The sequence below is a fragment of the Grammomys surdaster genome, unplaced genomic scaffold (assembly GCF_004785775.1).
Source record: "Grammomys surdaster isolate TR1022 unplaced genomic scaffold, NIH_TR_1.0 65, whole genome shotgun sequence".
NCBI lineage: Eukaryota > Metazoa > Chordata > Mammalia > Rodentia > Muridae > Grammomys > Grammomys surdaster.
Window position 1 is genome coordinate 18,960,237 of NW_021604567.1, and position 24,109 is coordinate 18,984,345.

Sequence of the window (24,109 nt, forward strand, 5' to 3'; positions counted from 1 at the left end):
GGGATGAGGGGAACACAACAGCATCAGTCTCTGCCCTTGCCGTGAGTGCTGCCAGTCAGAAAATCATCCCACCTGTGCCAAGCTGGGCGATTGCCACTTTTCTGGGACATTAATGCCTCAGTAAAGTCCATTTACCAGTGAAGAGAGATGAGGGTACATTTCTAGAACGCCTATTCTGTTAAAGGCCAAGTTAGTGCCAGGCCAAGTTCTTACTTTTGAGAGTTTAATGAGCTGCAGACCACAAACCACACTTAACCACGCAGTTGTGCAGCACTGCCTGGCTTCATGAAGAAAGTTTTCCAACTACATTCCTCCGTGGTTAGAGGACAAAAGCAAATTCTTGAAAATTTTCCCAGAGGCTTGGTTCGGGGAGAGGTAAGCACAATGCAGTACAGAAGGGTAAGAGGGCAGGGTGAGGGAGAGAGGCAGAGCTACTAGCAAATAAAAGTCTTTGAACTAAGACCTTCCCAGTGGGAGCTGGGTGTGAGGTGGTGGGCACTGAGCTGGTGGTCTGCCACTAAAAATTTATTAGGCGTGTACTGTGCATGCTCCAGCTGTACCCTACAGGTACAGCCATGGCTAGCTATAAATGAGGCCCAACACAAAATTGTTAAGTCACTTAAAACTTTTTGGGTTTGTTTTCTCTGTGACTCGATTACACAGATCTCGGGTATGGATTATATAGGTGACAACATCAGGTCACAGTGACAAAGGCTGGACATGCCTGAGAGACCATAAACAGACAAAGGCAGCATCGCCTACAAATGGCCAAGTCTTTTGTTAAAAAATTGACATCTGCAGCAAGGCCTGGCTCCAACCATGCTTCAGTATTTGTAATCTTAGCATTGCTATTACTACTGAGAAAACACTTACTGTCAAGGATTTCCTAAGCTACTAGGCACTCTACATGTACACTCTCACTGGGTCTTCCTACCATATAATCAGCATCTTAAAAAAAAAAAAAGAAGAAGGACTGAGCATCCCCGGATGGTCCAGAACTCACTGTGTAGACCAGGCTGGCCTTTTAGTCACAGAGACCCACATGCTTCTGCCCAGTGTGTGCTGGGATTAAAGGTATACACCGTGAGCCCCCATGCCCAGCAATACATTTCTGAGGAAAAATTCTAAGACAAGTTGCTACATGAATATTATTAACGTCTACCAACAGTCAATACTGTACTCAGGAGACAACTGCATCTAAGCTCACATAAGGAGGATGAGAAACACAGAGACCTAAGGCTCGCTCCATTTATATACTTCTTTCAGAACCACCTTTTCTCCAAGAGTTAGGGAGCTTGTTGACGTTACACTGACTAACACAACCACTGGAGAGCTAGCCATTTCACTTCTACCAGCTGCCAATGAACGATATCCTGCTGGAAAACAATCTAAACGTAAGATCTTGGTATCTTTCAACAGTGGGGCAGATCTGATCCAAGTCTCTGCAGATGATCTCAGAACAAAAACATGAGTCAGAGACCATGAGATGTTAAGCAGTCGAGATAAAACAGGGACCTTAAGTCAATCAATCCAAAAGTACATTTAAAAAAAAAATCAAAATTCTTCCTTTGCTTAACTAAACATCCCAGTTCCTGTTTGGGCTTAGAGTTCGGCATATCCTTCAAAGCCTGTGCAGTCAGTCTCAAGAGAGAAGAGAGGCAGGAACGAATAGGAATCCCACCTCATCTTTGTCCGCCTCCTCATCCACTTCATAGACGTGAACTGGAAGTTTATCCAACTTGGGCACTTTGCTTTAAAAAAGAAGAAAGAAAACTTGCTTTGTAATTGCATAATCGATAGAGTCTGATTCTCCATCCATCCGAGGAACCAGCCAGCAACAAGCGCAATGGTGGCCACTGAGATAAAGGAGTCTACACCACTGTTTCTTAAGTGGGCGAGCCAAGGGATTCCAGGCAAAGACCCCACTGTAGAAATAAGGCACGGCCTGCTAGGCTAAGAAGCCGGCTAAATGTGAGAGAACAGAGTAGGTTCTAATGAAATGACTTGGTGGGACGATTTTTGTTATAAAATATGAGAGAGAAAGGGAAACAGGGTCACAAAGTTTTAATTGATTATTGATGGAGGGTGATGGTGTGGTTACTGATGGACAATACTGACAACTTTAACAGCAGTAGCTACCGTTACACAGCTATGTGCTAGGCACCCTGGGCACTTTACACATGCCCTCTCAAGGAAGATAGATTAATTGGATCAAGTGGGAATTATCTTCAAATCCCCAAGTGAACACTGGGCAGCTATAGTACTCAGGAGCCTATCTGTGTGGAGAAACTGTCGGCAGGGAGTGTTCTCTCTGATGTTTAAGAGTCGATCAGGAAGTTGGCTGAACACTCTAAGGAGTGGCTGGGCCACACACATAGAAAAACAAACAGTGAGGTCCACCGAGGAGAACACAAAAGGCTCGGAATCTCATAGACACACCCAGCCCAAAGGACAAGGTAGTACCTTGGGTTACTAAGATTTCAGTGAAGGTGGTAACTGAAAACAACCTGTCTCCATTTGCTGTTTCCAGCACCAACTATACTCCCCTCTGCCAACTGTGCTTGGTACGGGTTGTTTTCTACAGACCCTCCACTCTGCTTCTCTTCATGACAAACTGATGTGAACACTATCGCTTTTGGTGTGCTTGAGGACCATTAAAGCTTCAAAGAGGCGAGGATCATACTTGGGAAAACATTGTATTATACTTACTTTCTCAAAACAAACTATATATAATATAAAGTTTTCACACATTTCTTTTCCTAAATATTCTTTTGAATAGACATACACACATGCATACACATACATACACACACATATATACACATACATACACATATACATACACACAAATATAAACACACACACACACACACACACACACACGGCACTATTCTCAAGAATTAAGCTGGAATCAACCTAGGGATCTGTCAGCAAGGGAATGGATACACATGATGAAAGTTTTTTCAGCCCTAAAGAATGAATGCAACTGTAAATACATTACAGAAATTATTCCAGTCTCAGGAACATAAGTACATACTTTTTCCCATATGTGCAGCGTAAACTTTATGCAGATACATAAAACCATGAAGCCCAGATGACATTAAAGAAGGAGCCTGGGGATGTAAAGATAGACAGACACACAGGGACGGGAAGATGGAGACAAGCAGAATTTTGTATGTGTGGATGAAAGTGTGACTATGACCCAGAAGCACACACGGCAAGTATGTCAGCAGTAATGAGGAGGTGAGCCCCAGATAGTAGAAGTGGGTCTTGAATGCAGAAGAAACAGAACAGTGGCAGAAGGAACAGAATAGTCACAGAGGACTGAAGATGATTAGAGAATTACATACATGGATGAAGTGTCACGGTGAAAGCCATCACTTCATATGATTAATAAATAATGAAAGTGATCGATTTAATAACTATAAAATCATACTGCAGAATATTTCAATATACCAGCCTTGTCTTTTATATACCCCAGTGAAAACTTTCTGGTTCTCCAAACAGAATTTCAGTTCAGAATTAAGTCACCCATATGCTCTTACTGCTGCTTACCCTATCAGATTATGACACTAGGTCTTACAATCAAAAACTGTATCTTGCACAGAATTTGTCTACAAGCATTCTCACGATTACTCTGACTACACAGCTACACAGACGAAGAAACAGACACACATACCACACACACACATACACACACATACACACACACATACCACACACACACATACACACATACACACACACACACATACCACACACACATACACACACATACACACACACACACACACACACACACACACACACACACACGAGCCTGAAGTCCCACCCACACGCCCAGCAGACAACCGACTTACTTTGGAAGCTGTCGGAACTCTCCTGAGTAATCTTCATATTTATAAGTGACAAGATGCCAGTCAGAGTTGTAGGTTTTGATGCACTGGTGGGGGATTTAGAAAAAAACAAACAAACAGAGAAACAGAAAGTCAGGTGATGACTTCTGGGGAACATGAGGAGTTTTAGGAAGTCAGATCCTAGAGACATACAAAAGTTCAGCCGTCAATCATCTAACATCACAGAGTCTCCTGCAGACACAAGACTGCAGACTAGTGAAACATGACCCTCGGAAGGTACGGTGTCACGTCATCAATATCGATAATCTGACAGCAGCTTTTATATGGAGACACTGAAATAGCAATCACTATTCTGGCTTGTAATCATTTGTTTTTATAAGAGCTGCTTTATGTTGCTATGGTGGCTTGGATGAGAACGACCGCCACAGGCTCATATATTTAAATGTTCGGTCCCCAGTTGGTGGAACTGTCTGGGAAGGCTTAGGATGTGTGGCCTTGTTAGAGAAGTGTATCACTGGAGCGGGTAGAGCGCTGAGGTTTGAAAAGCCTGCACCATTGCCAAAATCTCACACTCAGACTCGCACTGGTGAATCAAGATGTAAGTTCTCAGTTAAACTGCCTCAGGACCATACCTGCCGCCATGCTCCCCGCCATGATGGTCATGCATTCACCCTCTGAGCTGTAAGCTCCCAGCTACCTCACTCCTTTATAAGCTACCGTCATCATGGCATCTTATTACAGCAGTGGAAGAGTTACCAAGATATTTATTTGCATATGTTTACTTATTTGTGTGTTGGGGGGGGGAAGCACATGCCATTGTGCTCAGGGAGAAGCTAGGGGACAACTTGCCACACCACACGGATCTTCCAGATCCGACTCAGGTCAGCTGGCTTAGCAGCAGGTGCCTTTACCTGCTGAGCCATCTAGCACATGGTTTTAGAAACGGCCATATGTCTGTCTACTAGGACATGAAAGAGAATAGCATGTGGGAGCCTAAAGACACTTTCATGCTATTTACTGACATTAGAACTAGCACTGTTAGTTACTATAATCATCTAAATTTGTCCTCAGTCTTCTTCACATTCATAAGGGATGAAGTGAGATTATGCACGGGAGACTTCAACTCGAATGGCTCTATGACCTCTTCACTTGTGTGCACATGTGTGAGTGTGTATATGTGTGTGTGCGTGCATACATGTGCATGAGTGCATGTGTGTGCACCTATGTGTATGCATGCATGTGTGCATGCATGTGTGAGTGTGCATGCATGCGCAGTGTGCATCTATGTACATGCATGTGTGTATGTGTGCATGTAAGTATGTGCGTATGCATGTGCACATGAGCATGCATGTGTAGTATGTAGGGCACTCACTCCATTGCTAAGGCTTCTTATAGTGTCACTATGGTTCACACACTATATCAGAACTACCTAACCACATGACTACAAGGGGCCAGCAGGGTGTCCTTCATCTACCTGCCTGGGTGGCTGTGAGATTCTAGTTAGCTCTTGACATACACAAAACTGGTACAGAAAACGAAACGTGAAAACCAACAAAAACGTGTTTGTGTCATACCTAATTTTTTTTTTTGGGGGGGGTTGAAACTGGCTCAGCCTACCTTCTGTGGCCAGGCAGGTCTCCCAGTGGAGGGATAAGGACATCAATCCACCCACAAAACCTTAGACTAAAAATATGTCCTGCCTATAACATATGCAGGGACAAAAACAGCAGACAGAGGGAATGGCCAACCAATGACTGGCTCAAATTGAGACCCACCTCATGGGAGAGAGTCAACCCCTAACACTATTAATGATATTCTGCTATGCTTGCAGACAGGAGCCTAGCATAACTGTCCCCTGAGAGGCTCCACCTAGCAGCCAAAAGAAAGAGATGCAGAGACCCACAGCCAAACATTAGATGGAGCTCAGGGACTCTTGTGGAAGAGTTGAGGGAAGGATTGAGGGACTCAAAGAGGACAGGAACTCCACAGGAGAACCAACAGAGTCAACTAACCTGGACCCTTGGGGGCTCCCAGAGACTGAACCACCACCAACCAAAGGCTGGACCTAGTCCCCATCCCCTCCCCACACCGTGCACGTAAGTAGCAGAGAAGCAGTTTGGCTGTCATATGGGTCCCCTAACAACTGGAGAGAGGGCTGTCCCTGACTCTGTCACTTGCCTACGGATCCTGCTCCCCTAACTGGGCCACCTTGTCTGGCCTCAGTGGGAGAGGATGTATCTAGTCCTGCAATGACTTGATGAGTCAGGGGGTGGGGTGAGTATCTGGGGAGTTCCCCCTTCTCAGAGGAGAAGGGAGGGGAATGGGGGAAGGATCTGAGGGTGTTCTAGGAGGAGAGGGGGCTAATATTAGGATGTAAGTAAATCAATCAATTAAGTAATTAATTAATAATAAAAAGATTGAAAAACAGAAAAAATTGGCTCAGAATGTTTTTTTTTAATAAAGTCCATATTATTATTCCATTTCATTGACGTCAATTGTTTTGTCTACATCACAGCTTCCACCTGAGCAGCCACCAACTCAACAGAAACAACAATGGGTATTTTCCTTCTTTCTGTTCTTTTCTTTTAATGCCAGGCTTCACAGTAATTATTTTTCTTGAAAAGGAAATGCAAAGGGAAGAAAGTATTATTCTAGATTATTCTTTGAAGGTGAAAGAAAATGAGAGAAGAAGAAAGAGCAGAATCAGTCAGAGGAGGTGAGCACTCTCACCCATAGGAATACTTTTCACAGTTTCCAGCAATACTTTCACACCTGGGCATCAGGTATCCACATTCGAATCTATATTCCAAAGCCACCAAATATGGTTTGAAAGACACACATAGTTGAGGGTTTTCCCCAGCCGCCCCCATGCAGGCAGGCCTGACTCTGTGTGGCACACGCCCGTTCTCTTTATCTGGCCGTGATGCTCTGAGCATCAAAAACTGCAGATGCACCACGGAGTATCTAATAAGACACTAAATCATCCTGAGGTACAGCATGTGTCCAGCTAACTAAAAGCAAGGCATAGAGACAAAAGTGGATAGTGTGAGTATTTTCACAAATGAAATATTGGAATACCTTTGTGTTCACAATCTTAAGCAAAATGAATTATAAATATTTAAAATGATAAGGAACTATGTAATAAGGACTTGGTGGTAAAGAGACTGGATATCAGGCTTCACCCCTCTGAAGCTCCATGGTAGAGAATAAGCTCTTGCAAGTTGTCTTTGGATCTCCATGTGTGTACTGTGGTATACGCTATACACACTCACACTGTAAAATTACAAGAAACTGCAAAAAAGCCGAAGTAAGCCAAATTACATCAGCTCTATTCAAAAGTGCTGTTGCCTGTCTAGTGTGAGCACTGCCTAAATCCCAAGGCCACTGCACGGAGTAGAGCCAGCCCCTTCCCCTGTGGCTCCAGAAAGTCTTAGACACAACAGATTCCATCAGAAATCTAGTAAGAAAACTGTGTACCCAAACGAGTAGGGATGCGATCCAGTACTTAATTCACCTTTCGAATTTGGAATCCTCAACAAGAATTTAATTTATAGTGACAGGCTCATAAAGGCATTTTGTTTTACAAGTTCATTGTCCTCCATACTAGAGGGTGGAGAGCAGATGGCAGAGGCCCAACACAGTTCAGTCACATGGGCTCTTGCAGTTTAGGATGAAGCAGGGATTGTTTAACCTGTGGGGATTAAATACTGAGAGGCTAGAGAGATGGCCCAGCAGTTAAGAGGACTGGGTGCTCATGCAGAGGACCTGGATTCAATTCCCAGTACCTACATGATGGCTCAAGACTCCAGTTCCATGGTACCTGATGCCCTCTTCTGGTCTCTGCCACATGGTATACACATGGTACATATGTACACATGCAGGCGAACACACATATGTATAAATATAAATTCCTTGGTCTAGAAAGATGGCTCAACGGCTAAGAACACATGTTACTCTTCCAGAGGACCCGGGTTCAGTTCCTAGCACCCATGTCATAGCTCATAGCCATTCATAACTCCAGTTCCATGGAATCTGCATTCTGCAGAGGTCCACACAGTCCTAACACCTGCAGCTGTCAGGATCACAGGATCTCTACCACAAGTTAGTTGTGTTATGACTGCAGCCCAACATATAAACAGATGGGCAAGGTCGTGTACTAATAAAACTTAATCATGATAGATAGGCTGCAGGCCAGATTTTGCTACAACTTGCCTTTTAAAAATGTTTATGCCTATATAAACATTTCCAGTGTGTATGTGTAAGCCTATATAAACAATATATAGTGCATTTGTAAGCTTATATAAACATCTCTAGTGTGTATGTGTAAGCCTATATAAACAATAACTAGTATATGTGTAAGCTTATATAAACATACCCAGTGTGTATGTGTAAGCCTGTATAAACATACCTAGTGTATGTAAACCTATATAAACATACCCAGTGTGTGTGTAAGCCTGAATAAACATATCTAGTGTGTGTGTAAGCCTATATAAGCATATCTAGTATGTGTGTGTAAACCTATATAAACATACCTAGTGTGTGTAAGCCTGTATAAATATATCGTGTGTGTATGTAAACCTGTAGCTATACCTAGTGTGTGTGTGTAAGCCTATATAAGCATATCTAGTATGTGTGTGACCTATATGAACAAACCTTGTGTGTGTGTGTGTGTGTGTAAGTCTATATTAACACACCGAGTGTGTGTGTGTGTAAGTCTATATGAACATACCCAGTGTGTGTCTGGAATTAAGGGTACTAACGTGGTAGAGAAGGTCATGAAGCAGGCATCATCATTACAGAGTAACACAACACAGCATTGCTTTAAACATTTTATACACAGACTTATTGTTTTTTTCAAAAATCTCAAGTAAAACAAAATATTGTTATTTAATTGGTCTTTCACTTATAAAATCAAAACTTACTTTTGCTTTTATTAAATGGGAATGTATATTATCTACATACCAACTAGGAAGATTGAGCCTAATCTATTAGTTTTTAATATATTGGAATGTGAGTGTGTGTGTGTGTGTGTGTGTGTGAGAGAGAGAGAGAGAGAGAGAGAGAGAGAACGCAAGCACAGGTTGTAAAGGTCGGAGGACAGACTGTGGAGTTGGCTCTCCTTCCTCTTGTGGGTTTTGGGTCATCAGGCTGCTTCACCTACTGAGTCATCTTCCTGGCCCCTAAACTCATTTCTAAAGGATGAGCCATTTCAAGAAACAAAATTGTAGCAACTAATAAGTTTCTTCTACCTAAAAATGCTGGAGGAATAAACAAACACAACAGGAAACAAAAGCCTCAATATCTGGTAATGACTTCTCTTTGTTCGAATTATTATTTGTGTGTTCAAACGAGAAGGAGTGTGATTACATCACACGTGGGTCAGGAATAGTGACGTGTGGCTACAAGTGGCTCTAGTCCTGACCTAACTTGTAGAGACGGACAATCTTGCAGTGAAGCCCATGAGCCTATGATGAACTCATGAATCAACCGTTACAGACGTATTGATGGCAAATCAGTCGACAGCATTCCCACTACAAGTTACCCTCTAGTCTATGTCCATGAATTAAACTCTGGAGACAACGATATTTGAGAATTATGAATGAGCTCTCCAGACATTCCACCCATTCGATGCTCTGACAACTTCTCATCATAAAACTGTCATTACCTCTTTGACACTATTTAGAAAAATAATGAGATTCAAGGAAAGGTGGGGGTAGAAGGAAATGTCTTTACAATTTCCACAACAAAGAGGAAATAAAAACCTCACCTCAGTGACAAACAGGCTCTGTGCTTCCTCCTCTGCATTTGCTGGGACCGTGGAGCGTATGTACCGCCCCTGCCGCCTCAGGATGGCTGTCTGTGGACAGAACAGAAGAAGGGCTGGTGAGGACATAAGGCCAGGCTGACGGTGCAGCTGATGGCCCTGCATCAGGACCAGAGCCGACGAAGTCCCTCCAGTCCACCCTGCAGGTGAGGACAGATGCCTCATGAGGTCACTCACAGCAAATCCTTTGACCTTCTGAAGTTCCCATCCCAGTCTAGGTCACAGTGTAGGCTCACTGACCACTAATTATTAAATGAATCTTCTGACCGAGAGCCTCTCCTTGCCTCTGAAGATCAGAGCTATGCTTGCTTCAGGAGATTTCAGTCTTACAAAAGTTTTAATTTTATTAGCATCACACATTGACTAAACGTAATAGATCTCATTTTGCCACCTCCACACATATATACTACACACTGAGACTGTGTTCACAGACGTCTCTGTGACCCTCTCTTGTCCTTTCTCCAGCCAGCCTCTCTTCCCATACGCTTTAAAAAGCAAACTAGCAAACATCAACAGAACACCTCTAGATTCTATCTATGACAGAAAAAAATGTGACATTTGTTTCCTGAGCCTGGCTTTCCTCCCTTACCACCACGAGCTGCATTTCTGTGAAAACACTGTGCTGTTGCTCATCATGGCTACATAATACTCCACTGTGAACTATAGCAGATTTTCCTTATTTGCCCAGGCCGATCTGTAAGCTGGCTCTGTGAACTGTGTTACAGCAAACACATTTTGGGTATCTCTGCAGCTTACAGACGTCAATAAACTGTTTAAACCCCAGGAACGTAACAGCTAGATGTTGGGTAGATCTATTGTGAGATTTCCAAGCAACCTCCACGCAGACTTCCATAGTGGCTGCTCTAACTCAGTCCCAGCAACACTGAATATGGGTTCATCTCTCCTCCAAAGCATCACCATTCTTTGTTACTTACTTTCTTTTTAGATTTATTTTATTCTACATGCTTAGGTGTTTTTCCTGTTTACATGTATATGCACCATATACAGGCCTGGTGCCTGCAGAGTCAGAAAGCATCAAAAAACCTAAAGCTTGGGTTCCAGATGGTTGTGAGCTTCCACATGGGTGCTGGGATTTGAACCTGGGTCCTCTACAAGAGCAGCAAGTGTACTTAACTGCTGAGCCACTTCTCCTGCTCTTAATTTTTGTTTTCTTAATGACAGCCACTCTGACTGGGGTGAGATGGAATCTCAACTTGATTTGTATTTGCTTTCTTTGGTGAGTATCTTAAACATTTTTTTCTCATGTACTTATTGGCCATTTGTACTTCTTCACTTGAGAACTCCTGAATTTGTTTCCATATTAAATGAATTATTTTGTGTTTAGTTATTTCAATTCTTTAATCAGGAGATCAATTGCAAAATATGGAGGAGTAGCTGACACAGGCTCCTCTGCACTGTGGGCAGCTCACCACTCTGCTAACTTTCTTCTACTGTGTAACTTCCTGCAACCCCACTGGTCAACTGTTGCTATCAGCTGTCCTGTCCCTCAGTTTCAGATTTCCAGGTCTTCCTCTGGGCTGTCTTCTCCAAGTTGCTCCCCTGCACTTGTTTGCACCACGCCAGGCTTTGAGAGACACCTTCAAGCCAATGTGCATACAGTGGCTTCCTTACTATAGAAAGTGATATTTTACCTCCCATCCTCCACCCAAGCCCTACGCAGGTGAATTCTTCAGCCACTCTGCCTCCAGGGAGCTTCTAAGACCCAGGATCTTTGTTTTTAGTGAATATTTCAAACAAATTGTGGCCTTTGTTGCAAAATTGTTTTCAAGGAATGCTACAGAAATATATGATCATACACACGGGAAAGAGGTACAAACACTTCAAAAAGCCTCAACACAAGAACATGTCTACCCAGACTGCCAAACCTGTTATGAGCCAGCCATGATCATGACAGAGAAAACTGCCCATTGAAGCCCACAGAAGAGGAAACTGTGCATCTCAGATGTGTCCATAGACACTGTTTCCTTAGCTTGATTTTCTTGGCTTTCTCCACATCATAAAAATCTAACTAGACATGTGAGACTTCCGACAAAAAGCTCATCTGAAGAAAAGATGAGTGTGATCACCGTCATCTCCAGCCCGTTTCTCATCGTAGCGCCAGCAAGAAAGAAAATTTGTTGCAAAAAAATTCACAGTAGAATTATGAACCCAAGAACCTGTCATTATGTGACATTTTCCCCTAACACCCTTCGTGGGTGAGAAAAATAACTGCCAGTAGGCCTTTTAGATTTTTTTTTTTTTAAAGATAAAGGGCTGTTGTGTATGTATGCTCTCATCTGAAAAAGAAAACAACTTAAAGTCAACAGAGAGAGACTTAAAGCCAGGCATAGTTATTCTTGTCTATAACTCTGGGAGGCTAAGGCAGGAAGGTCAGACACATACCAGAGCAGTGTCTCAAAGAGACAGGTTTTGTGTGTGTGTGTGTGTGTGTGTGTGTGTGTGTGTGTGTGTGTAAGTGGGGGGAGACAGACAGACTTGATTCAAATCTGCAGTTACATATCAGTCACTGTGATCAATTCCTGTCCATCTCTAGCTGATTTTGACCACTCCTCTCTGCCCAGATATAAAGTTTTCACCCACTAGCAACTTCATTCAAAAACGAAACACACGAAACCATGTTAGATGTGCTTCTTCAGCATAATCTATCTTACATGTATTTTTTAATATTTCTTGAGCTACACTGTATCTGATCCTTTTGAGACCTCCTCAAATGAAGGCTTCAGGTGGCTGAACTGCATTGTAGACATGCTGCAAAGGTCGAGCCCGTTTCCTCTTTCTCTGAAAACAGGCTGGACTAACAAAGCACAGAGTCGTTGTGCACATGCCAAAGGCAGCCTTTAGGAAAGCAATCACACTTCATCTTTGTAAGCTAAGCTGAGAACCATATGAAGAATTCTACTGTCTTTGTAACTGTCAGAGCTCATCTTCATGTGGTAGACACTGGTTAACATACAAACTCCACTGATCAAAAAGCAAAGAACACATGTCTACTACATGTGCCAGCCACACATGTGGCTGTGAACACTGTCAGCCATAAATGGGACATGTTCACTACACCTACCCAAAGGTTCAAGGATCACAGTGGAGGAGGGAGCAGGAGGAAGGAGCAGAAAGGCTGTTTTAACCAGAGGCTGGGGAGGACTGACTAAAGGAGAAGAGTCTTCAGGGCATGACAGGATCAGTGCTCTCATGAACTTACAGTCCACACAAGACCAAACCAGTTGGCACTCTAGCAAGGAGGGAGGAGGGGCTCATAGCTCCATCTCTAGCTGAAGAGCCGCTAACAGCTGACTGTTGCTGGGGGCCCTGGGCTATTCAGCTTTCTTTAGGGGTGTAAGTCCTGGTTGGGTGACCATGCTCCAGTGAATGGATCCACATCCATGCAGATTCAAGCAGCCCAAACTGGACTCCAAATGAACTCAGTGGTTATATGGATTATATGGGCATGAAGTTGGGGTGGGATGGGCATGAATGTAGGAAGATTTAGGGCCAGAAGCAAGGGTGAATATGTTCAAAATACATTGCATACATGTAATCAGAATACATTGTATACATGTGACAAGATTCTAAAAAAAAAATGCTTCTAAAAATTCTACTACTTTGAGACTACTTACTGAGAAACAGTATCAGATGGCCATCAAGAAGGGCCATGTTAGCCAGGCAGTGGTGGCGCACACCTTTAATCTCAGCACTTGGGAGGCAGAGGCAGGCGGATTTCTGAGTTTGAGGCCAGCCTGGTCTACAGAGTAAGTTCCAGGACAGCCAGGGCTACACAGAGAAACCTTGTCTTGAAAAACCAAACCAAAAAAAAAGAAGAAGAAGAAAAGGAGAAGGAGAAGGAGAAGGAGAAGAAGGGCCATGTTATACAGAGAAAAATGTCCCACTATCCCAAGGCACGTATATCACCTGAGTGAGGAGGTCATTTTAGATGCGGCCACTCTAGGTAACAACTAACGTGGAGGAGCCACTGAGCTGAGCCTTGACGGGATTCAGAACTGTGAGAAATAATCCATTACTAGGCTGTTTAGTTACTAGGCTTTGGTTGGTTTGTTACTCATCGTGGTTGTAAGACCACAGGCATAGGTCTACCACAAAGTGGTGAAATACTGAACTGGCCGTACAGAGCGTTAAGGACCTGGTTTCCATGATCACCTACTCAGACAGCACCCTAAAGATATCAAGTGAAATAGGTAAGAAATAAATATCAGCCAGACCCCGAAGGTAAACTGGGATGAAAAACATTCTACCAATCTGTTGGGAGCCGCCACGAGAGCTGACAAAGTCCGCCATCGCTAGGTGGCGCTGTCGCCCGTAATTCTTCCTAGTACCAAGTAAACTGCGCATGTGCCATGGTAAGCCCGCCAAAACTAAGCCCATCCCACGGCGTTTGGCGCGCTACGAGTAAGCAGCCAATCAGGGGGTGAATACCCCGCTCTGGGGTATATAGGCAGTGCTTTCCCACGCCTTCTCGTCTTCTTCCACCATCTTGGTTTTGGGGAAATAAACGTGTTCATACGGAAGGATTCTGGCGTGTTTGTGATGTGTGTGTGTGCGCGCGTGTGTGTATGTTTTTTGCCGGCGAGACCACTACACGTGCGCCCACCACACCAATCACTTAAAAACTCAGTATAATTACCTATCTATTCAAACTTTGTCTGAGTTCCAACCTTCCTCCAGACATGGATCTAATGGCTAAACATGCAACATTTAATAAAACGTATCTGCCACTCTTACTGAGCATATACAGTCTGATGGAGGAGGAGGAAATAAGTTTATAGTATAATTAGTACTCCATCTAGAAGGGCACTCAGAGAAGACCACCAAATTCCAGGATGACATAAGAAAAGAGCAGAGGGTCTAAATCCACAGAAGATGATGGTATCAAACAAAGTATATCTAGGGAAAGATGCCGAAACTGTGAAGAATGAGTTCAAATTGTACTCAGAACAAATGAGAGAGAGAACTTCACCCCGGTGATGGAGACAGAGCAAAACCAGGTAAGACTAGCTTTGTTAAAAAGTTAGGGCTGGATTGGGAATGTAACTCTTTTGGTAGAGTGCTCACCTAGTATGCACAAAGCCCTGGGTTTGTGCACCACATAATCTGGGCCTGGTGGCACATCCCTATAGTCCCAGAACTTGGAAGGTGGAGGTAGGGGGAGTCAAAAGTTCAAGGTCACCTTCAAATGCATAACAAGCTCTACAAGCCTGGGATACATGAGATTATGCTTTGTTTTTAAAGGCCTAGAACGGAACATATTTGCTGTGTCAAAAACTGTCTTTGAACACCAGTTGACTTCCAATTAAACACTAAAACCCTACCACTTCAATCAATTGGGTCACAGAAAGAACAGGGCCTGCATAGTAAGAGTATCATGTTAGAGCCCCTGGGGGTCTGGTGACTTGTCACCAGTGAAGCAGGCACCATTAGTGCCACGAGCTCTCCAGTTCTCACTGTCTTCACTGAAGTCCAGCCTCGGCAATCCTCTTATTTATAACATGCTTCCCACTTCAACCTTCCTACTGGGAAAAGATGCAAAGCCAACAACACCACTTAGACTTTTATTGTGCTTTCCAATGTACTTTAATAAGGTAGTATTCTGCTTTTCTTGTGGAGTCATCAAATGAGTCTGACCAACTATGGCCACATTGGTCAAAATCTGGCCTACAGACCTGAAAAGCTGATATTTGACCCTATAAACTGTTGGCCTTAAAACAACATCCCTAAGACTTTTTTCACAGCTGATTCCATTAACCACTCTCCTGCAGGAACACGCCTTTTCCTCTGAGGCCAAGAGACATCTCTTCTTACTTGTAAATGTTTGAAGAATGAATGGATAAAACAGTCAATGGATAGAAAAGGGAAACTGCCAATCACCATCCATTACTTGCATATATGGCTTTTCCTATTAAGACAAAAGCTCTCTGATCCATTACAGAAATTGACAAGTGATGTCTACAGCACAAGCAAACGCTCTATTTTAACCTCTCTATAGATTTTGTGTATTAAAAGTCACATTCTGACCATACTCTACTCTATGCCAAACCAATTAACATTCCGTCTCTATAGTTTCATTTATTACGCTTATAAAAAAGTCCAAGTCTGTCTCCTAAGAGTTGCACTCAGTAAGCAGCAGGGCCCTCTAACAATGGGCGGAGTTTCTTTCTAGTACTGTAGTGATTCTCAGGGTTGTGTGGAGAGCTTTTACCACACAGTGAGGCTGGCCTGGAATTCATAACACTCCACATGGTGGCCCTCAGCTCAGGATCTTCTTGCTTCAGCCTCTGAGTGCTGCTGAGACTAAAGATATACACAACCATGCCGAGTTTGCAGCCTGATTTCTATCTGTTACGATCCTTATTCCAGCTAAAGGCTGGGCCTGTGTCCTATTTCTAAAAATCAACATCAAAAATGGCAAAGAATAGCAGACCCGCTGATTATTCTTTCCCTCCTCATTGCTTGGTAACATTATGCAAATTACCTAATCTTTCACAGTTTATTTTCCTCATCTAAAGCAAAGAAGACAGTCATTCCTCCTCCTCTGGGGACTCTATAGAGGTTAAAGGGAATGCCCAACATAGCTATACAAGTTTACAGTAGTTTATAAAGTAGTTTAATGCAAATGGCCAGCCCCACTCCTTTTATGTTTAGAAATAAATTACAGTTATCCTTCAGTAACCTTGAGGGACAGGGTCCAGGACCTCTGTATCTAAGATACCCAGAGATACCCAGGTCCCTTATCCTAGGTGGGTTTGCATTGAGCTCACGCTTATTCCCCTGTGTATTATCAACTGTCTCTCACTACTTCTAACACTTCCTCCAACACAAGGAGGTCTGAAGAGCTGCGTGATGCACTGTTTACAGAACAACATCCTCACATACCCTTCTTTTCTCTAAGTATTTTCAGCCTGATTTTTTTTAATTCATAGACAGGAACTCTAGGGAAAATGGAGACCCAATTATATCTCTATCCTACTGAGGAAGCTTTTAATATGAAAGGGGAGGGGAAAGTTTTTCATACTATGGAGTGTGGTTGGCTTCTGAAAATAAAAGCAAAGTATAGTTAGCATCTCAAATAACCATTCAGACGGAAACCTCCAAGTTCAAAATGCAACTTAGAAGAAAATGTGCCAGCTACTGTAAGAAGTAGCTTTTGTATAGTTCCTTAGGTTAAATACTGGCAGCCTTTGACATGAGGAAATCTCTAGTTACCTTGTCCAGGGATAGACAAGAGTCTCATGAGGAATTCCACAGAACCACTGCAGTAGATGAAACAGAAGAGAGGGCAGCACATGTCCTCTCATTTCTATGGAATGAAGTGGAACCATGCAGCATGGTCCCCAGACCCTAACAAGAAGAGTAAAACATACAGCTATTTCCCAGTCTGGTCTGAAACTTAAAAACTCAAGTAGATTATTTTTACTTTAAGAACCTATCTGTTGACTGAAATGATTCCCTCCAAACACTCTGACACCTCTGAGCTACAAGGTCAGCATTGGAAATTTCTGGGCTGTTTGGGCCAGATGGGGGGACACAGAGAGGCAGAAGATGTCTTACAGAGCAATGTCCTGCCCTTACCAGCCCAGGACCTGCTGCACTCCTGTCTTCTGAACTTAAACTCAGCTCCCCATTTTTAAACTAACCTAAGTCCAGAACCCAAGGGGAAGAAGAAGGGGTCTATCTTACACACATGACCTTAAAGCCCTTACCCCCACCCCACCAGGAAGCTCAAATTTCCAAGGAGGAGAAACATGAAGCCAGACATTTCATTAATCTTCATGCTGGGGGAATCTGAGAAGGGACACTGGGAAAGCTCTGAACGGAGAGCCAGGAGAAACCCTGGCGGTTTGCCATTCTTAGGCTGGCTGTGTAATCATGGGGAAAGCCTGAACCCCCCACATCCGCAAACAGGCCATCTACGACCTCCAGTTTCCTCAGTGGCTCAAAAACTCCACCATTCTGTGAACACGGAATTCTAAGCTCCACTCCTTCCCAGGCTGTCCTAGCAACTGATCTGTGAGAAAACAGACAGGAAAAAGAAAAACAAGAGATGAACATCGACTTTGCTTTGACTTATACTACCCAAGTTACTTTTCACCACACGGATTCAGATAAACACTACTGCCACAGGCACACAGTTGTATCATCTTGATTTTCCCCACAAATCAAGGCTGATTTATTTACTAATCACTTCATGATGGCCTTCAACTATTTAAAAATACTCTTGATTCCTAGTGGGAAGTATGCATATCCACTGGGCACATAAATCATGTTTTTTTACGATTTTAATTAAAAGCCTGAAACAAAAGGCCCACCCTTCCCCCAGGGACCCTGAGAACAATGAGCTAAAGCAGAGATCCCAAGAAGGGGGTGGGCTGTGACCTGAGCCAGCTGCAGGGATAGTGACCAAGTATTTGTCTCTTCTGGTCCAGGAACAGAAAGCTCGGAGTGGCCTCTCTCAGACAGAAAAACAGACACCAAGGACAAACAGGCTGCTTTCCCAGAAGGTTGGTGGGACACCAAGCAGACAGCCCTGGGTTGCCTCTGCCACTACTGAGACACTGGGTCAGACACTGGGAGGGAAGGTCTTATGTAACCTAGGCCAGCTTCAGACTCACTAGGTAGCCAAGGCTAGCCTTGAACTCTAGTTCCTTCTGTCTCCACTCCCAAGGGCTGGGATTATAGGAATGTGACACCACACCCAAAAACTGTGACCATCTTTTCGGAGCCCGCCTAGCAATCTGTTATAAAGCATTCCAGGCTTGTCATCATTTTGGCTTTATTTATAGAATTATCCTTCAAACCTCTGCACACTTGAGGCAGAGGAACAGTGCTTCAATCTGCACTGAAAAGGTCAACCCCTGCTAGGTGCAAGAGAGAAACAGGAGCACAAAGCAGGCCACCCAAAAGACACTGGCCCAGCCCCCACTGCCTTCTCATACAAAAAGCCCTGGCTTGATTTTTTAATTATTAATATGTTCAGCCAGCCCAAAGGAATGCAGCACCCACATCAATGTTTTAAGGTTATCTCCAGTTTCAACCTACTGTCTATTACCAGGATGGTTCCCAATTGCTCCCTCCAACTCCAGGCCTGAGACCAACTGCACGGTGTCTTGTGTGTCTACAGCACTCTCTCCCTTTGACATCTGCTGGAAATGCCGCCTGGCTGGATCGCTGTGTGCATTAGCCGTTTTTTTGGGATGCAGTGCAATACTGAAACCACAGCAGCAGAGGACTCTGGGAACAGTGCTGCAGCCGACTGACTGTGCACAGGGTATGGCACCCTTCCAAGGATCTGGAGGAGGCATTAGTCTCAGAGCAGGGGAGTTGCTTATGAGAGGCTCCAGCAACAAGCTAGACTAGAAACTCAAATCCTGTGTGGCATTCCCACTCCACACCTCAAAGCTCCAGTACCAGCCATTAACTCCTGTTTTTTGATCATTTCTGACAATGTCATTAGCAGAGAAGCCAGTCTCAACATACACGCATGTGCACACACGCACGCACGCACGCACGCTCACGCACATTTCCCCTCCAGTCTCCATGTTTAATTCACCTGTAATTAAGGAAATGAACAAACTTGGGACAAGAAAAGGGCCCGAAGAATTCCATTTAGTTTCTGGGGAAAGTTTAATTTAAATTCTCAAAGAGGGACTGGAGAGATGACCCATTGGTTAAGAACTCATATGCTCTTTTCAGAGTTCAATTCCCAGCAACCCTTAACTGAAAGATTACTAACCACTGTCACTCTAGCCCTCGGGGACCCAATGCTCTCTTCTGGCCTCCTCAGACAAGTGCATCAGCACACATAAACAATTTACAAAACAATAAAACCATATTAAAAACAAAAACAAAGAAAAACTCCCCCAGGGCTGAGCTGGCTCAGAGGTTACAATTCTCTTCCAGCAGAATTCCCATTCACTTACCAGCATTCCTGCCTTGTGGCTCACAACCACCTCCCTGCAGCTTGAGGGAATCCTACACTTCTAGCCTCTGCTGGTGCCTGCACTCACATGCACAAACACATACACAAACATACTGTATCAAGAATTTAAAAATACTTCTACAACATCAAGAAATCTGAAATAACAATAAAAGCCATCCAAAGACAGTGCTACATAGAGAGGATAAGCCTGATGGAGGGAGAAGAAAAGTTCATTCTCAGGACTCTGAGCCTGCTGTCACCTTCCAGTGACATCTGGGAATAGAGCAGTGGGGGTGGTGTATCTCTCCCTAGCTACTCAGGACCCTACAGTTTCCACCCTTGAGCCCGTCTGTTCATTCAGCAGTGGACAGAGGCAAGAGTGAAGAGAAGATGGCTCCTACCGTACATCTCCCCTGTGTTTTAGTTTTGGTTTATGGAACTAAGATCAACCCTGGGGGGTGGGGGAGGGGGCTATCACATGCTAGGCCAGCAGCTCTAGCTATAACAAACCCCAGCCTGGGTCCCTGCAGCATATCCTGTCCTTCGGTGCCTGTTCCTCCTGTCATAAGCACAGTGCTCACCCACGTTTCGTGATAGTCTTCATATTTCTAGAATACAGTCTCATGGGATGTGGTTTATATGATGACAAGCATGCTTTAAACCTCCTGCTGCTTACGAGCACCCAAGATACACTCATTCTCCTCTCCTCGGTTTTCAGTAGTGTGAGATTGGGGATTCTGTTCTGTATGTGCAGCCCTGAGTACCAGGCAGCGCTGAGCCCCTCGAGCAGACTTCAAGTATTAAGTTAAACATATGCGCTCTCAACCCAGCTGCACAGCCAGCTTCTCAAGACTGTTTTCTTTTCCAAAGGGTAGATGGGAAATGAGATTGGGAACTTCCAGGCCTTTGTAAGTCCCGGCATTCAGCTTCCTCTCCAGGTTACTGGTTTGTAGATCATTGTGGGCTGTGTGTAAGCAAAAGAGGAAAAGCACAAGGGGGTGGAGATAGAAATCAGGATGTTACCGACAGAGAATGGAGCAGACACACTTCCCTAGACAAGGCTTGTCCTGACACTGAACACCTAGAACTGCCCATCCTTTCCATCCTCACTGGCACCTTAAATTCTCTTGCATTCTTGGTTATATGGCAAATTTGGGGCCAGTATGGAATACTTGAGATCCTGTATCAAAACGAACAAACAAAATACCCCCCCCCAAAGAAGATACAAAATGAAACAAAATGTACCATAGAAGCCTTATCTCACAAACTAATATCCCACAATGGATACTCCTTGTTTCGGAATGTACACTAATATCCCACATGAATGACACCCTGACACTGCCTGCAGTTCTATGACTGACCACTGCAACCCCACGTTTAGCTAGAAACCCTATAACCATAACTCTTTTAAAGAATGTGGTATGCCTGGGTGTGGCCATACACGCTCATAAGCAGCTCCTTCCCCACAAGTAAATACTGTGATGTTTTCTTGCTTTTTCCATTCATCTGTGGACAGACATCCTCTTCCTGTGACTCACAGCCTATGGGGCATCTTGTATAAGTCATCTTTGTATTTCTGTACTCAGGTCTTTCAGGTACATACTCATAAGCGGAGTAAACACACTCTTTTCTTTTCCATGTATCCATGGCTTATACCAGGCACTGAACTCTAACTTTTATGAAATGTGAGTGGGACCCATAAACTGCCTCCAAATATCCTTTTCAATATTTACTGCCGTTTATGCACTGTGACAATATAAAATTATACCTAGGGGCTCAAGGTCAGCTTGCCCACTTGGAAACACACTAAGGCAGTACAACCTCTATGTGTGTGATCATTTGCATATACTTGGCAGATATCCATGCCAAGTTCTTTTTTTTTTTTTTTGGTTGCTTGGTTTTTTTCGAGACAGGGTTTCTCTGTGTAGCCCTGGTTGTCCTGGAACTCACTCTGTAGACCAGGCTGGTCTCGAACTCAGAAATCCGCCTGCCTCTGCCTCCCAAGTGCTGGGATTAAAGATGTATGCCACCACTGCCCGGCCCATGGCAAGTTCTAGTACTTTAACAGTTAATGGCTGCTTCTCATTGAGGGCGAACTACATTCATGTGCACTATACTTGCTGTTTAACCCCTTTCCTAAGCACATCATCCCCTTCCTGTATGAGAAAGGATGCTTTTCCCTGACCAAGTATGTTTACAAAGCCTCCAGAAACAATTATCAGGGGTGTTTCTACTCTGCCTACCAAAATGGAGACAGGAGGAATCTGTGGCATTGCTAAGTCATTAACTACTGTAATTAACTGTAATTAGACAGTTGATATCATCAGTGAGACAGATCAACAAGGAAGCACAGTGTAAATGTCTCTCCTATGACAAAGTGGCAGTCTGCATAAGAACAGTGCCCAAAGTCGGCTGCGACCTGTCACTACTGCCAGGATGTGGGCCACGGCCGACATCCAAACTCCTTCAGCTCTGGGACAATTTTCATACAACAGAAACCAACACTTGGTCATTCATTCTCAGCCAGAATGGGGACGGAGAGGCTCTTTGTCCCTTAGAATATCACAGAAATGGTTTTGGGTGAGATAGATGCATGGATTTCCTCCAAATTTTAATCTTTTAACTTTACACTGTTTGAATATCTGGGTCCTTTGTCCCTGGGAGAAAAGCTAACACAAGACACTAATGTTAGATTTTGTTTCCTTTCTTAAGTAATTTTTTTCATATCTATAAATACAGCTTTTCATTCTTGGTTGTATGACTAAAAAAACATTTTACTCCTTAACACCAAGAGAAACACACCCTTCATGGCCTAAGAAGTTTCAGATAACCTTTGGCTTTCTCTGAGGAAACTGTTGGGAAATGTCCAGAAGAACAGGACTGAGAACCTCCGAGCAGACTGCAGTGGTCCTGGGTCACTAAGGAGATAGTTTACCTTGCTCCTTAATAACCTCAAGGCTTCCTGTCTGTCACACAGCTGTAAGCTGAAAGACGTCAAGCATCACCTCAAACAGCAGTGGAGGCAGGAGCTTCCTGAGTGTTCTTGCTTCCCTCCAAGGAAAGATACCTAAGTCCTGCTACTGAGACAGACTTCACTGTTCCTGCCTCGCTGCCCTTCTCTCTGGGAACCTGCAGTTCAGGGCTTCTCATGGCAAGGTCCAAAGGTCATCCTACTGGATGCACAACAAACCTCAGCTGCTCCCCAGCAGATTCTAGAATACCTGGTTTTAAAAAACAACAAACTAGGCTTGCAGGTTCTCAGTGCTAGATCACTTGCCTAGCATCCTGGGTTAATAAAAAAAAATTTGATTCAAAATCTAAAAAAAAATTTTCTAAGACATAAGAGGTACTCAAACCCTCTAAGTCACCCCAGAGTATAATACACACACATAGATATATACATATATAAGCTTATATGTGTACTTATTTTTAACATGAAAAATCCTGTTGGGCGGTGGTGGCACACGCTTTTAATCTCAGCACTTGGGAGACAGAGGCAGGCAGATTTCTGAGTTCGAGGCCAGCCTGGTCTACAGAGTGAGTTCCAGGACAGCCAGGGCTACACAGAGAAACCCTGACTCGAAAAACCAAAAAAAAAAAGAAAAATAAATAAAAAAGAAAAGAAAAATCCCACTAAAAATATGAAGTCATAATAAGGTATACAATCATACAACTTTTCTTTTAAACCCACTACCCATCATATATATAGGTAACATGTAAGTAAGCACACTATTCATCATACATATACTAAGCATAGTACTCATCATACATGCAGGTAAGCATACTACCCATTATACATGCTAGGCAATTGCACTGCCCTTCATACATGCTAAGCAATTGCACTATCTATCATATATGTAGGTAAGCACACTACCCATCATACATGCAGGTAAGCACACTACCCATCATACATGTAGGTAAGCACACTACCCATTATATATGCTATGTAAGCCTGTTGGTCGGCACCCCAGCCCTCTTTCTACTTTTTATTTAGAGATAGGGTCCAGAGTGGCTTTAAAATCATTCTGTTCCTTTGTTAGTCCTTGAACATGGGATCTTCCTACTTCTGATTCCCAAGTAGCTATGAATACAGAGGCCTGTGCCACCAGGACTGGCTCCATTCTGTCTTTAAAATCATGAATTCACCAATAAAATAGTCATTCAATATGTAGAAAAGTGTGTATGATCAAATCTATACCACAATATTTTCCAACGTTTCTACAATAACACAGATCTACTGATAATGGCAGTCACTGACCTGGAAGTCATCGTAAGGGAAGAGGAGCATCTCCCGCAGACAGTCGTTCAGGATCTGGGTCTTCTTCTGCACGATGACATTTTCATAGTCAAGTGGCTCGATCAGCTTTGGCTTTGCCTGGAAAATGAAGGAAGTCACAGTCACTGAAATGCTCCCACTGAAATGCTCTCACTGAAATATTCTCAATGAAATGCTCCCACTGAAATGCTCCCACTGAAATGCTC

General features: G+C 43.6%; 1 protein-coding gene across 5 annotated transcripts in view; it reads right to left on the bottom strand.

Annotated features, from left to right (window-relative positions):
* The window catches only part of Dock9 (dedicator of cytokinesis 9), a 261,623-nt gene that overhangs the window by 118,315 nt on the left and 119,199 nt on the right, over nt 1-24,109 (bottom strand). For all 5 annotated transcript variants that reach the window (XM_028772087.1, XM_028772069.1, XM_028772053.1 and 2 more), the window contains exons 2-5: nt 23,886-24,002; nt 9,625-9,714; nt 3,861-3,943; nt 1,682-1,751 (exon numbers count right to left, since the gene is read on the bottom strand). In XM_028772087.1, coding sequence (XP_028627920.1) covers nt 1,682-1,751; nt 3,861-3,943; nt 9,625-9,714; nt 23,886-24,002 — 360 coding nt within the window. The remainder of the gene's footprint in view (nt 1-1,681; nt 1,752-3,860; nt 3,944-9,624; nt 9,715-23,885; nt 24,003-24,109) is intronic.